Source organism: Lepidochelys olivacea (assembly GCF_965140295.1).
Source record: "Lepidochelys olivacea isolate rLepOli2 genome assembly, chromosome: 2".
Lineage (NCBI taxonomy): Eukaryota > Metazoa > Chordata > Testudines > Cheloniidae > Lepidochelys > Lepidochelys olivacea.
Genome location: NC_140412.1, coordinates 82,453,264 through 82,467,678, shown reverse-complemented (window position 1 = coordinate 82,467,678; position 14,415 = coordinate 82,453,264). Strand labels below are relative to the sequence as shown.

The following is a 14,415-nucleotide window of genomic DNA, read 5'->3' as shown; positions in this document are numbered from 1 at the left end:
CTCCCACACTGACAGAGCACAGACGAATGCGTGGAGGCAAATAATGTCAGAGTGCAGGAAAGCACAAAATGACCGGGAGGAGAGGTGGCGGGCTGAAGAGAGTAAGTGGTAGGCTGAAGAGAGTAAGTGGCGGGCTGAAGACAGGGCTGAAGCTCAAATGTGGCGGCAGCGTGATGAGAGGAGGCAGGATTCAATGCTGAGGCTGGTGCAGGACCAAACCAGTATGCTCCAATGTATGGTTGAGCTGCAGCAAAGGCAGCTGGAGCACAGACTGCCACTGCAGCCCCTCTGTAACCAACCGCCCTCCTCCCCAAGTTCCATAGCCTCCACACCCAGACGCCCAAGAACGCGGTGGGGGGGCCTCCGGCCAACCAGCCACTCCACCACAGAGGATTGCCCAGAAAAAAGAAGGCTGTCATTCAATAAATTTTAAAGTTGTAAACTTTTAAAGTGCTGTGTGGCATTTTCCTTCCCTCCTCCACCACCCCTCCTGGGCTACCTTGGTAGTCATCCCCCTGTTTGTGTGATGAATGAATAAAGAATGCATGAATGTGAAGCAACAATGACTTTATTGCCTCTGCAAGCGGTGATTGAAGGGAGGAGGGGCGGGTGGTTAGCTTACAGGGAAGTAGAGTGAACCAAGGGGCGGGGGGTTTCATCAAGGAGAAACAAACAGAACTTTCACACCGTAGCCTGGCCAGTCATGAAACTGGTTTTCAAAGCTTCTCTGATGCGTACCGCGCCCTCCTGTGCTCTTCTAACCGCCCTGGTGTCTGGCTGCGCGTAACCAGCAGCCAGGCGATTTGCCTCAACCTCCCACCCCGCCATAAACGTCTCCCCCTTACTCTCACAGATATTGTGGAGCACACAGCAAGCAGTAATAACAGTGGGAATATTGGTTTCGCTGAGGTCTAAGCGAGTCAGTAAACTGCGCCAGCGCGCCTTTAAACGTCCAAATGCACATTCTACCACCATTCTGCACTTGCTCAGCCTGTAGTTGAACAGCTCCTGACTACTGTCCAGGCTGCCTGTGTACGGCTTCATGAACCATGGCATTAAGGGGTAGGCTGGGTCCCCAAGGATACATATAGGCATTTCAACATCCCCAACAGTTATTTTCTGGTCTGGGAATAAAGTCCCTTCCTGCAGCTTTTGAAACAGACCAGAGTTCCTGAAGATGCGAGCATCATGCACCTTTCCCGGCCATCCCACGTTGATGTTGGTGAAACGTCCCTTGTGATCCACCAGAGCTTGCAGCACTATCGAAAAGTACCCCTTGCGGTTTATGTACTCGGCGGCTTGGTGCTCCGGTACCAAGATAGGGATATGGGTTCCGTCTATAGCCCCACCACAGTTAGGGAATCCCATTGCAGCAAAGCCATCCACTATGACCTGCACATTTCCCAGGGTCACTACCCTTGATATCAGCAGATCTTTGATTGCGTGGGCTACTTGCATCACAGCAGCCCCCACAGTAGATTTGCCCACTCCAAATTGATTCCCAACTGACCGGTAGCTGTCTGGCGTTGCAAGCTTCCACAGGGCTATCGCCACTCGCTTCTCAACTGTGAGGGCTGCTCTCATCTTGGTATTCATGCGCCTCAGGGCAGGGGAAAGCAAGTCACAAAGTTCCATGAAAGTGCCCTTATGCATGCGAAAGTTTCACAGCCACTGGGAATCGTCCCAGACCTGCAACACTATGCGGTCCCACCAGTCTGTGCTTGTTTCCCAAGCCCAGAATCGGCGTTCCACAGCATGAACCTGCCCCATTAGCACCATGATGCATGCATTGGCAGGGCCCATGCTTTCAGAGAAATCTGTGTCCATGTCCTGATCACTCACGTGACCGCGCTGACGTCGCCTCCTCGCCCGGTATCGCTTTGCCAGGTTCTGGTGCTGCATATACTGCTGGATAATGCGTGTGGTGTTTAATGTGCTCCTAATTGCCAAAGTGAGCTGAGTGGCCTCCATGCTTGCCTTGGTATGGCGTCCGCACAGAAAAAAGGCGCGGAACGATTGTCTGCCATTGCTCTGACGGAGGGAGGGGCAACTGACGACACGGCTTACAGGGTTGGCTTCAGGGAGCTAAAATCAACAAAGGGGGTGGCTTTACATCAAGGAGTATTTCAGGCAGGACTTCACGGAGGGTTCCAATAAGAAATGGTGCACCTAAGTTATTGTCCTTATTGGAACAAGAAGGTTAGCCTGGCCTCTGATTGATACATGGCTAGATTTACCTCGCTGTACCTTCTCTGTGAGTGACTGCAGTGTGACCTAGAAGAATGAGTCCCCTAGACAGGGGAGGGGGGGAAGCAAATGAGTACAAAACAAATCTGGTCTATTTCTTGTTTTGACCCACTCCATCTATCTTTTACATCTTTGGCTGGCAGCAGACGGTGCAGAAGGACTGCATGCCATCCACATCTCATGGCTGCTCAGCAGAAGATGGTACAGTACGACTGCTAGCAGTCCGTATCGCCTGCCCGCTCACCATAAGACGGTTCAATAGGACTGACTGCAGGACTAAAGAGAATGACCTGGTCAAGTCACTCCAAATTTAGTCCCTGCGCCCATGTCTGCCCAGGCGCTCCCAGCCGACGTGGCCAGGAGCACCTCGGACATGACGATGACGGCTACCAGTCGTACTGTACCGTCTGCTGCCACAAGGCAAGGGATTGCTGCTACTGTGTAGCAATGTCGTACCGCGTCTGCCAGCACCCAGGAGACATAGGGTGACAGTTACCTGAGCGGGCTCCATGCTTGCCGTGGTATGGCGTCTGCACAGGTAACTCAGGAAAAAAGGCGCGAAATGATTGTCTGCCCTTGCTTTCACGGAGGGAGGGAACGGGGGCCTGACGATATGTACCCAGAACCACCCGCGACAATGTTTTAGCCCCATCAGGCATTGGGATCTCAACCCAGAATTCTAATGGGCAGCGGAGACTGCGGGAACTGTGGGATAGCTACCCACAGTGCAACGCTCCGGAAGTCGACGCTAGCCTCGGTACTGTGGAAGCGCTCCGCCGAGTTAATGCACTTAGAGCATTTTCTGTGGGGACACACACACTCGAATATATAAAACCGATTTCTAAAAAACCGACTTCTATAAATTCGACCTTATTCCGTAGTGTAGACATACCCTTAGAGCTCTGCATTTCTCTTTGAGTGAATGCAATATGAATCATAGTCTCTTACTCCGAGTAACTATGGAGATATGCATAGCCCCTAAGGCTAGGAACATCTCCAACTCTCTTCAGAGCCCTTCTTGCTGACCCAAGTTCCATACAGAGTTACAAATCCAACCTTTTTGCAGCTAGGAGAATGGTGACTGTGGTGGCCTTGGGAGTTGGGGGGAGATAAACTGTGGTGTCCAAAAAGCTAAAGAAATCTTGCTGTAAGCCACATGCATTATATAACTCAGTATCTGCTGCATTTTAGCTTTTATAAAAGATATTTCTTGGGTTCAGGATCAGAAGTACATGCAGGAGAAAGGGATATTCCAGTGCAAAGCTAATGGGGCTACATTTTTCAAAAGCACCCTTTAAGTTTGGGTGCCTTACTTGATGCGCCTGTTTTTTCAGAGGTTTTGAACACAGCTCCCAGAAGCATCACTTGGAGATGTGGACACTTGGCATCTCTGAAAACCAAGCTTAGCTATCTAAAGATGGGCACTCAAAAATCAAAGCCACCCAGAATTAAAGAGTATTTCTGAAAATTTGGACCTAAATGTCTTACACCAATTGCAGTACCTAGCTAAGGGTACAGCAAAATATGAGACTTCATACAAAGACTGGAATATAATTACAGTGTTTTGAAGAATGAGTCCAAAGCATTGGCTATGCCTAGTTATTTAATTTAGTCATTAACTAATAGTTAGAGAAATCCTGCTCCATAAAACTATGGAGAAATTCTCTCAACTGTTAATCTCTCAGGGGTTGTTAGTCTCATTTAGTTCCCTATATCAGACTGACATCTAGTGGATGTAAGGTTTTGTTTCCAAAACATACAAAAAAGCTGGTCAAATTTTTCCATCAAAACTTTTTTTTTATATATATATAAAATGGCTCTTCAACAAAATCCAAAGTTTTCATTTAAAATTTTCTTCAACCTTTTTCAGGGTTTTCATTGAAAGAAACAAACATTAGAAACAAAAAAATTTCAGTTTAGTTTTGGGTATGGCTTTAAATTTTTCAACAACCCATAAAAACTCAAAGAAAAAATGTGACAAACAATTTTGATTTTGTTTTCATCAGAAAAAAAATCATTTCCAAATGAGGCCTGCTTAAAAAAAAAATTGAGAGGATGTAACTTATGCCTGCATCCCTTCTGGATTTCCAGAATATATTAAGGGTAAAGAAAAATAATGCATATAGAATAAAAGTTTGTTAATAATTGTAGTTACCAACTACCACCAACAAAACAAGGCTGTTCCCCGAAGGGCCTGATCCTGTCAATGTCAATGAAAGTTTTGGCCCAAAATGTTCCCACTCTAGCCAAATTGCTTATAAAAACACATTGGGACAAATTCTGTTCCCATCTATGTCCCTGCAACCTCTCTGAAGTCAGTCTAGTTACTTGGGCACAAGCGAAAACAAAATTCAGCCCATTACTTGCAAACAAAAGGATTCCATTCAAAATTATGAAGTCCAAAGGTACAATGCCCTATTCAAATTGTTTGGATCTCAACACAAAAGTGCGCTATCTGAAAAACCTATCAACTAGTATCACCATGAAAATTTCACTCCTTTATCAAATAAAATAGATGTATCTTTTTAATTACAACCAAAAATATGTAAATCAAGTAATCTGTGATGCTACCACCTTTTCCTACTCACTCTTCATAGAAAATTGAACCTCCATATCATCCATGGGTTATATCTCATGCCTTTGCTAAGTGGAGTTGGTCTGTTTGAAAACTGTACATTTATACTCTGAACTGTGCTCACTTTCCATCTGCTCCTACATGGCAGCTCAATACTTTCCTCTGCAGCAAACCTAACTGTGTCATAGTCCAACAACAAAAAATAAATATTAATGACGTGTTGCAGAGTTCACTGTACCTTGAACTGCAACTGATCTCCACCCAGCCCAGCTTCCAGGAGACGTGGAGCAGAAATCCACCAACTAACGTCTGCCACCTGAAACAACACAGAATAGTCACTCTGGTGGTTTTTTTAAATATCACAAACCATATTTCCCATAGCGAAATTAGGTTTCCCCCATATGTGGCTTGGCATCTTTTCTTGTAGTGCCTCCTAGCCCTGGAATGTCAGCCCTTAGCCTGTACAGCAGTGGTGGGCAACCTGCGGCCTGGCAGGGTAATCCACTGGCGTATTGCCAGACAGTTTGTTTACATTTTCATAGCCACCTGCAGCTCCCAGTGGCCACAGTTCGCCATTCCCAGCCAATGGGAGCTGCGGGAAGCGGCAGCCAGCACATCCCTACTGCCCGCGCCACTTCCCGCAGCTCCCATTGGCCGGGAACGGTGAACCACAGCCACTGGGAGCTGCGGGCAGCCGTGAAAATGTAAACAAACTGTCTGACGGTACACCAGTGGATTACCCTGACGGGCTGCAGGTTGCCCACCACTGCTGTACAGCATGCAGCCCTGCTCTTTTCTTTTAAAACCTATCTCTCCACCCCATCCATCACTCTGGCTACTGCCCCAAATCTAATTGTATTCAAATATACTTTATAAGGAAAAAACTGACCACATTAAAAATTAGCACCCTTGCTCTCTTACATTATAACTTTGGTCCTTCCATATACTCTCCCCACACCCTTCATTTATGGTCTCTTGCTCTGGGTTCAAGTAGATTGTAGGCAGGGATCTGTCAGTTTATTTGTCTGATAAGCACTATGCATGCTAATCATACCCAAATGCTAACTTTCTATTCCATTATATTATAGAAGGGAGAAAGGAAAAGAAAACCGTTAAATAAACAATATTTTGGGATTGACCTTCCTCTTTGTCTTTGTATGTTGTTGGGGGGAGGGTTGTTTTGGTTTTGGGGTTCTTTCTGTCCATCTGTTTAAGTTTAAATCCTATAAACACTATTGGATCTAAGGCTTCAATAACTGGCTTCGTTTGGATCATTCCTGGCAATAAGCACCAGGGATACCATGTGTAGTCCCACTGACTTCACATATCAACGCGAACATGACTATTCATGGTAGCTCACACTAGGCCTGGATTGAAAACTCCCTACTGCACAAACTGTACTTTTTTCTATATAGTGCCAAGCATACCGTCAATAACAATCAAATAACAAATACATAGACGGCCCACAGCACTCTTTAATCTGTAGCTTCTAGAGAGAGCTTCTTCATAACTGGCTAGTTTTTTGTTCAAATCCAAAACTTCCTGGATCTGCCACTATATTGGTATTTCACAATAACTAATAACACTCTGCCCTATCAGAAGAGCCTTCTCTATCCTACCAGAGAAACAGCATGTGAAATCATGAAAGGACTGTGAGGGAATTTATTTTAAACTATAAAAAGAAAATCTGTATACTCAGTGCTAGTTTTATGTTCCACATTTCCTTTTCCTTTGGTTTAGCAAAGTTTTTTGGGGGGGTGCGGGGTTTGAATACTATTTGCTTTATATTCAGTAAATGTTTAGTGTACTGTGCTGTAATGCGAAACCATTGTAACCTGTGTAACTGTTAGGCACAAAGGTTTTGTTTGCCTGTTAGTCCTTTCATTGTTAAGCGGTGTGTTGCAAAAAAAGAAAAGAAAGACACCATCACATGCAATTCACTCTACAGCAGTGGTGGGCAAATATAAACAAACTGTCTGGCGGCCTGCCAGTGGATTACCCTGACGGCTATGTGTGGCCCGCGGGCCGCAGGTTGCCCACCACTGCTCTACAGCCTGATGCTGGTGGAAAGCAGATAGATTACTGCCCACAGGGAACATTAAGAACAATCAGTGCAGTTACAACAGTTCACTTTACCTTGTTTAGATGAGGGGCATACAATAATGTAAAAGCTGGGTAAGCCGGATGTTCATCAGGGGCTTGATCCTGCTCCCATTCAAATCAAAACTCCCATTAACATTAATGGTGCAGGATCAAGTCCCAGAGAGCAAATGCACCTCTGGTACTGAAGATAATCCTACAAGGTACAGAGCACCCACCACTCCTGTTGAAGTCAATGAGAGTTGAAGGTCCTCAGCACCTTGCAGGAGAGAACCCTACATTAGACAGAGAACACAAGCAATGACAACAGACCTATGGCAGGGTTAGATGGTGAGGATAAGGTGCTTTTCTCCCCTGCTCACTTACTCCAAAATCTAAAGCGATAATATGCAAAGGCCTTTTAACAGTCAGCATTTACCAACCATCACTACACCAAAATAGCCCACTATTTCCGTGTACTCAGGAAAGGAAATAACTGCAGCAACTCAGATAGCACGGTGTGGTAACTGCTAGTGAATGCTGACTTTTAATGAGGACTTACCATATTTGTCTTCTACATACTCCCCTCACACACACTTCATCCCAGAAAATATGAAGTATTGCGGGGGGGGGAATGTTTGTTTATACAGTGCCTAGTACAGTGGGGTCCTGGTCCATGACCAGGCCTTTTGGGTGAAACAGTAGTATAAAGTAATTTGTACACACATTGACAGTAGAACAGACTCCTGAAAAAAGATGTCATAACTCTTTTTTGGATTAATAGACCTCCCAGGCCTCAAAGAAAATGGAGATTCATAGGGGTTCATCACAGTCATGGGGGGGAAAAGACAGAAAAAGTTAGGTAATGGTCCACGACTTGAAAATATCCACTCTGCATAAACACTATTGGCAGGTCACATATGCCAAGAGAACAAAAATTATGATGAAATCCTGACCTCCATTAACATCAATGGGCGAGGATTTCACTCAATATCTTTTATAAATTGATGACAGCAGTGAAAGTAAATACAGCTAACTTGGCCAAAACAAAAGGCTTGTCAGAGTCACTGCATAAAGTTGTGATTTGTAATACTGTACAGAATTACAATTAAGAAATGGGCTGAGCTTGAAAATAAAGTGTCCTTGTATTTGTATTAGCCTAGATACAGATTCGTATTTAATTGTTAGCATATTGGAAGAAATTAAATGAATCACATATGCACATAAGCCAAAATCAGTACTTCTTAAAATGGTGTGGGAATCTTATAATTGCTATTTTCCTAGATTAAAATATCAGGCCACCATAAAAACTAGAATTGATGGAGCGGCTGTTGACCTTGTAAACAGATACTTTACCAGGATGACATTAATAATAACACAGACAAATTAACAAACACTTTACTAGGGCTCCATGGAGTATGTTTTCTAGACAAGAAAAGCCTGTAATGACAGGAGATGCTAAAGTTAGCTTCAGCATGGAACAGCTAGACGTTTACTGATTAGAGTCATATTTCAAACAAATGTGTTTTTCAAATGGTACTTACCCTTGAAAAAGGGTAGGGTAGGTGAATTTCAGGACAGACAGGACATACTGGAAAACAAATACAAAGTTAATGAACATTACACATCCATGGTGTTATAACATTAACAGACATTCACAAAAGTAATGGAGTACAAGAAACTTCTACAGAAAAAAGCACGAGCAAGGAATTCTAAAATCAGTGCAATAGACACACATCCCCAGTGCAGAACTGTTCTTAGCATTTCAGATGTGCTGGCCCCTGCCTCATTCAGTGCAGGAGTTACATGGCATTAGAGTAAATAAAGGCTGAGGGCTGCACATTGAACAATGGAGAGAAATATAAATATTGGACAGCTGTCACATTCACTGAGCACCTTCCACACTGCACATGAGGCAAGGATCTGGAGGAAAAAAAATGTGACATGTAATTAAAACTGTATCATCTTACACGCCCACCCTGGGGCAGAGGTAAGGTTGAATGGGCATGTTAACTTTGCCATTTCCTGACGATGAGCGGTGCACTTCGCAATCTCAGTGTGGTTAGTATAGGTTATTTGCATATAATATTAACTAGTGTTTGGAAAGTGCTTTGGAAATGTAACATGCTACAGAAGAAGCATTAATATTGTTTCTTTAGAATGTTTTAGCAGATCAGTATGTGTGGGATGTGGATCCTAGGGTGATTTCCCACATATGTGCCTCTGCAAATAAGGAGCAAAAATCTACCCACACTTATGCCTATGCAGCACCGAAGTACTTGCTATGACCAGGTTTATAAACACCATCCCCAGTAAAAGGGAGAAGGAGTTAAACTTTCTCAGAAGAAAGGAAAAATACCTGCCATACCCAAAGATGCTGGAACTAGGGGTGCTGCTGCACACCCTGGCCTGAAGTGGTTTCCATTATGTACAGGGTTTACAGTTTGGTTCAATGACTTTCAGCACCCCCACTATACAAATTGTGAGCCAGCTGCTGGCCAGCCCCCAAAAGGGGTAATACAAGCTGTCTGTGCTAAAGGGAGGTGCAGGCAAGTGGACCATATTATTAAGAAGTAAGGCTTTGGGAGCTAGCAGAGATATTTACTCCTTGTAAGGATCATACTTTGCTTAGACAACAGGCTAAGAAGATTCTGCCTACAGGGCTCAGCACTGAACAGCATGGAGGGTGAGAGACTCTGATCCTAGACTGTTCAGGGTCTGTGAATGGTCCTTACGTTCCCTGGAATGGTGAGAATGGCAAGAACTCTTGGGGATGATTTAAATAAAACTCTTGATTAAGATCTAGTGCTGGTAAGCCTTAGTGTTTGAACCTGAAATTTGGCTGAACCCTAATGATCATTTTGGGGCTTGCAGTGGAATCATATGGAGTAATTTTGGGCTCTGGGCTAGGACTCCAGCCATGCTCTTTTACAAGTTACCACTTAGAGCAAGGGTGGGCAAACTTTTTGGCCGAGGGCCACATCTGGGTGGGGAAATTGCTTACAGGGCTGGGGCACGGGGTTGGAGTGCGGGGGTGGAGTGCGGGGTGTCGGAGGGGGTGCGGTGTGCAGGAAGGGGCTCAGTGCAAGGGGTTGGGGCAGAGGAGGGGTGCGGGGTGTATGAGGAGACTCACGGAAGGGTTTAGGGTGCAGGAGGGGTGTGGAGTGCAGGAGGGATCTCAGGTCAGGGGGTTGAGGTGCAGGAGAGATGCAGGGTGCAGGAGGGGGCTCAGGGCAGGGTGTTGGGGTGCAGGAGGGGTGCGAGGTGCAGGAGGGGGCTCAGGCAGGGGGTTGGGATGCAGGAGGGGTGCGGGATGTGGCAGGGGGCTCAGGGCAGGGAGTTGGAGTGCAGGAGGGGTGCGGGGTGCAGGAGGGGGCTCCGGGTACGGGATTGGGGTGCAGGAGGGGTGCCAGGTACAGGAGGGGGCTCAGGGCAGGGGGTTGGGGTGCAGAAGGGTGTGGGGTGCAGGAGGGGACTCAGGGCAGGGAGTTGGGGTGTGGGGTGCAGGAGGGGTTCAGGCTCCGGCCTGGTGCCGCTTACCTAGAGCGGTGGCAGTGGCAGACACCGGGGCCAGGGCAGGCTCCCTGCCTCCCTGCCCCAGCCCCACGCCACGGCTGGGGACGAAAGCAGCCGGCACCACGTCCCTGCGTGGCCCGAGGGTGGAGGGGGGCGCAGAGAGCTCCGCATGTTTCTCTCACCTGTGGGTACCTCTCCCAAAGCTCCCATTGGCCACGGTAACCCATTCCTGACCAATGGGAGCTTTGGGGGAGGTACCCACAGGCAAGAGCAGCATGCGGAACCCTCTGCTGCCCCACGCCCACGGGCTGCAGGGACGTGGTGTGGCCACTTCCCAGAGCAGCGCAGCGCCACGGGGGTGGCAATCCCAAGGGCCAGATCCAAAGCCCCGAGGGGCCAAATTCAGCCCATGGGCCATAGTTTGCCCACCCCTGACTTAGAGCCTCACTGACATTAACGGGGGACATTAAGCATGTGAGTGGGCCCAGTTAATCTCATCTCTCTCAGTCAATCCAGGTTGGGTTTCCTCGGTATATCATTACTGGGCATAATGTAATGCAGACTTGTTACTGACATTTTAATAATATAGAGTCCAAAGATATGTGTCTTTGGTTGAAACCACAGGCTCCAAACTTAACCAACATACGTATGCAAAAGATACCCTCACTTCACATATACTACTCATGATTCTTATAAATAAAAATTACAAGTAGAATTGTAGAACTTAGAGAAGTGAAAATCTATTTTATCACCCAGTCCATTACACTTTCTATCCACGTATCCACTTGACCAGTATGTATTCTAATATTGGGCATCGAAGGTTTCAGATGTGTCTTTATGTAGCTTGCCTCGCAGTGAAACTAAATGTACACTCCAAGCTAACTTTTTAGTTGTGATGTGAATAAATATGCCTGCTACACATTTTTTCAGATGAGTATGTGAATAATTGCAACAATTAGGTCGTACAGGTGTAAATGAAAGTAGAATTTAGCCCTGCAGATGAAATTTAACTAACAAACCTATTGATGAGCCAAAAAAGAATCCAGCTTGCAGTCTTAACAATAGTTGCTCTGTAATGTCTTCAGGAGTAAAGAGTAGCAAAAAACCTATTGGCATAATCTTGGAAGGAGCTGAGCAAAACTCAATACCCATTGCCTTTAATGGGCATGGAGGGTGTGAACCTCTTGCAGGAATTGGCCCCTATATTTTGTTACTAAAGAAATGACTTCAGTACACACTGGGAGGAGGTCTGAGTAAGAAAGTGGCATTTTACAGATACGCTTCAGAGTTGATATATGTCTTGGTTTAAAGCACAAGTGTCTTTCTTCTTTGCTTTTGTTCATGCAGTGCCTGGGACAAATGTAAATGCCTTACTCTGATTATCTTTTAACTTTCCTGCATTAAATCCATAAACAATTTTTAGGTGTGTGAGGGAGCTTTGTTTATCTTATCTAAAATATATTTACCCAAGCATTTTCTGCAGTCCAACACCATTTAGATACAACACAGCTGCTGTTTTGGCCCCTTTAGGTTCCTACCTACTACGTCAACCCTCCTTGACATTCTTAATAGAATGTGTGTGGGACAAACTCAGAAGCTGCAGGTGGGAAGGGGATGATTTTACATTGGGTCCTCATGAAAAAGTACATTTCTTCATCTCTCCCAAGAAGTTCCACACACCTTTGTTGTACAAACAAAGGTGTCTCTTCTTGCAAAAAGAAAAGGAGGACTTGTGGCACCTTAGAGACTAACCAATTTATTAGAGCATAAGCTGAGGAAGTGAGCTGTAGCTCACGAAAGCTTATGCTCTAATAAATTGGTTAGTCTCTAAGGTGCCACAAGTCCTCCTTTTCTTTTTGCAAATACAGACTAACACGGCTGCTACTCTGAAACCTGTCTTCTTGCAAAGTATCTGCACCAGTGCCACAGAGGCATCCTCTAGCAGAGAAAATAAGAAGAGGTTACCATAGTTTCCCCACAGTTATGGGACAATCAAAATGCAAACTCTGGGATTGATTCTGATCTCACTTGTGTCAGTTTTACCACTAGAATTCCACTGGCTTCAGTGAAATTACTGCTAATTTTCACCATTCTCATTGACAGCAGAATCACAAACTCACTGATGCCATCAACCCTGGGCTACAGGAATTCAAAATAAACCCGTGAAACTCAGAATATGGAATTAAAACTACATAATACACAAACTCAGGTACTTAGCGAACAAATAAAACAGTTCTGGAATAAGTTTAGGCCATAAAAATTCTCATCCACAGTGTGCACTCTGGCATATTTTTCCTTCTATTTCTTCATGGAACTTCTAATGACATCAATGAGAGAGCACAGTGGAAAGTAGATTTTTGCCCTGAACTTACAGTTTAATGTGGCTATAATGAATATTAAGCTTTGCTTAGCTACCATGATCACGCTTTAAAACTTTGGCAGTTTTGTCTTGGATCAGGTACTTTGGTGTTTGCAGTATTCCCTAGTGAATGTTGCAACTACTAAGCTACCATTCTATTTTTAATGGTGGCTACTGTGCCTTCTGGACTTAATCCTATGTTGGAAAGCGTAAGGACTATGTGATATATCAGGTCTTTACCACCTCCGCTTTCTGTGTTTGCCAGGCAGCTAATAATGGCCTTACAAGAATATTAAACTAACACTATCAAAGCAATAGAACTACTGGCTCTGTAGCTAATATTTTTTGTTTGGATTGTAAAGAGGCCCTCCCTTCACTCTTGTCAGTAGGCAGGATACTGGAATTTACATACCTTGAAAATGTTGCTTGTTTTCACATCTTTGAAAATGGAGCCAGGTGAATGAGGCTTGGATGTGCATGAAATTATGGACAATCATATCCCCACAACAGCAAATAGAAACCCATTAGAGCTTTAGCTGAGAAGCTGGGATTTCATTTATGTTGCAGCCCTAATTTTGGAGGGACCGGCGAACTTTTACTAATAAGTATAATTCTCAGTTTTGTGCTTTTTTTTTTTTTTTACTACTGTCAGTGTTTGTCTGCCACTGTAAGTTAACGGTTACTATATTTACAAGCCTTACATTGTATTGAAAGGATACTCTCAGATGTGAGAGGCCCAAAATTAGACTTACTGGAATTTAAAAAAAAAAAAAAATTTTTTTGAGAGGATTTTAAATATTTCAATTCTTCTTATGGGGGTGGGGGAAGTATCAGCAAAACAGCACTCATGAGCAACACTAGAACAATAATAATGTTTAAGGATTACATTAAGAAACCAGGACCCTGGTTCTAATCTAATGTACACACCTATAATTCCACTTACTTTGGTGCAGTTACTGCTGCTTTACACTGGAATAGGTGAAAAGATAATGAAGCCTCATGTTTCAATTTCAAGCTTCCAAAGAAGTTTTTAAAAAGTGAGAAGAAATATAAAATGGCAGTCACACTTAAGTGAAAGTACTGTACAGTAATCATAACTGTAATTAATACTTGTTGAATTCTTCCCAGCCCCTTTCTCACACAGAGCCACTACTTCACTCATTTGTCCAAGGCTTTGTTCTCTGCCTTACAGTAACTTTGTAATCTGTGCATTTACAAATAGCCCCTAATGCCTCCTATCACTTTCAGCTTTTCCAGATTTTCCTTCGACCTAACTTTCCCCCTCTCTGCTTTCCGGGGGCGGGACAGAGGTTGGGTATAAGGCGTGAAGGAATTGTTCGATTTGATGGCTTCTTGCCGCTGGGCTGTTCTTTTAAAGGGAGATACAGCCGCAGAGATGCATCCTGTTAATATGGGGTTTCTATTGGGTGTCTCCCTCAGATAGAGGGGCTGGAAGTCTCAACAATACAGGGACCCCTTTCCGATTCCTCTGTCTGTGCACAAGGACTATTTGCAAGGAGAAAGGGGTTTTGTATGCAGCTAACTATGACCAGCTGGAGTCTCTCAATTCTCAAGAGAAACTGAAAATGAAATAACAGCTCCTCCTCTTTCAGCAGGCAAGGGAAGATGGTGAGAGGAG

The 14,415-nt window shown here is 44.7% G+C and overlaps 1 protein-coding gene across 1 annotated transcript in view; it reads right to left on the bottom strand.

The window, feature by feature from the left end:
- Positions 1–14,415, bottom strand: part of TMEM241 (transmembrane protein 241) — a 95,260-nt gene that overhangs the window by 80,518 nt on the left and 327 nt on the right. The window contains exons 2-3 of the mRNA XM_084620441.1: positions 8,446–8,492; positions 5,061–5,138 (exon numbers count right to left, since the gene is read on the bottom strand). Coding sequence (XP_084476567.1) covers positions 5,061–5,138; positions 8,446–8,492 — 125 coding nt within the window. The remainder of the gene's footprint in view (positions 1–5,060; positions 5,139–8,445; positions 8,493–14,415) is intronic.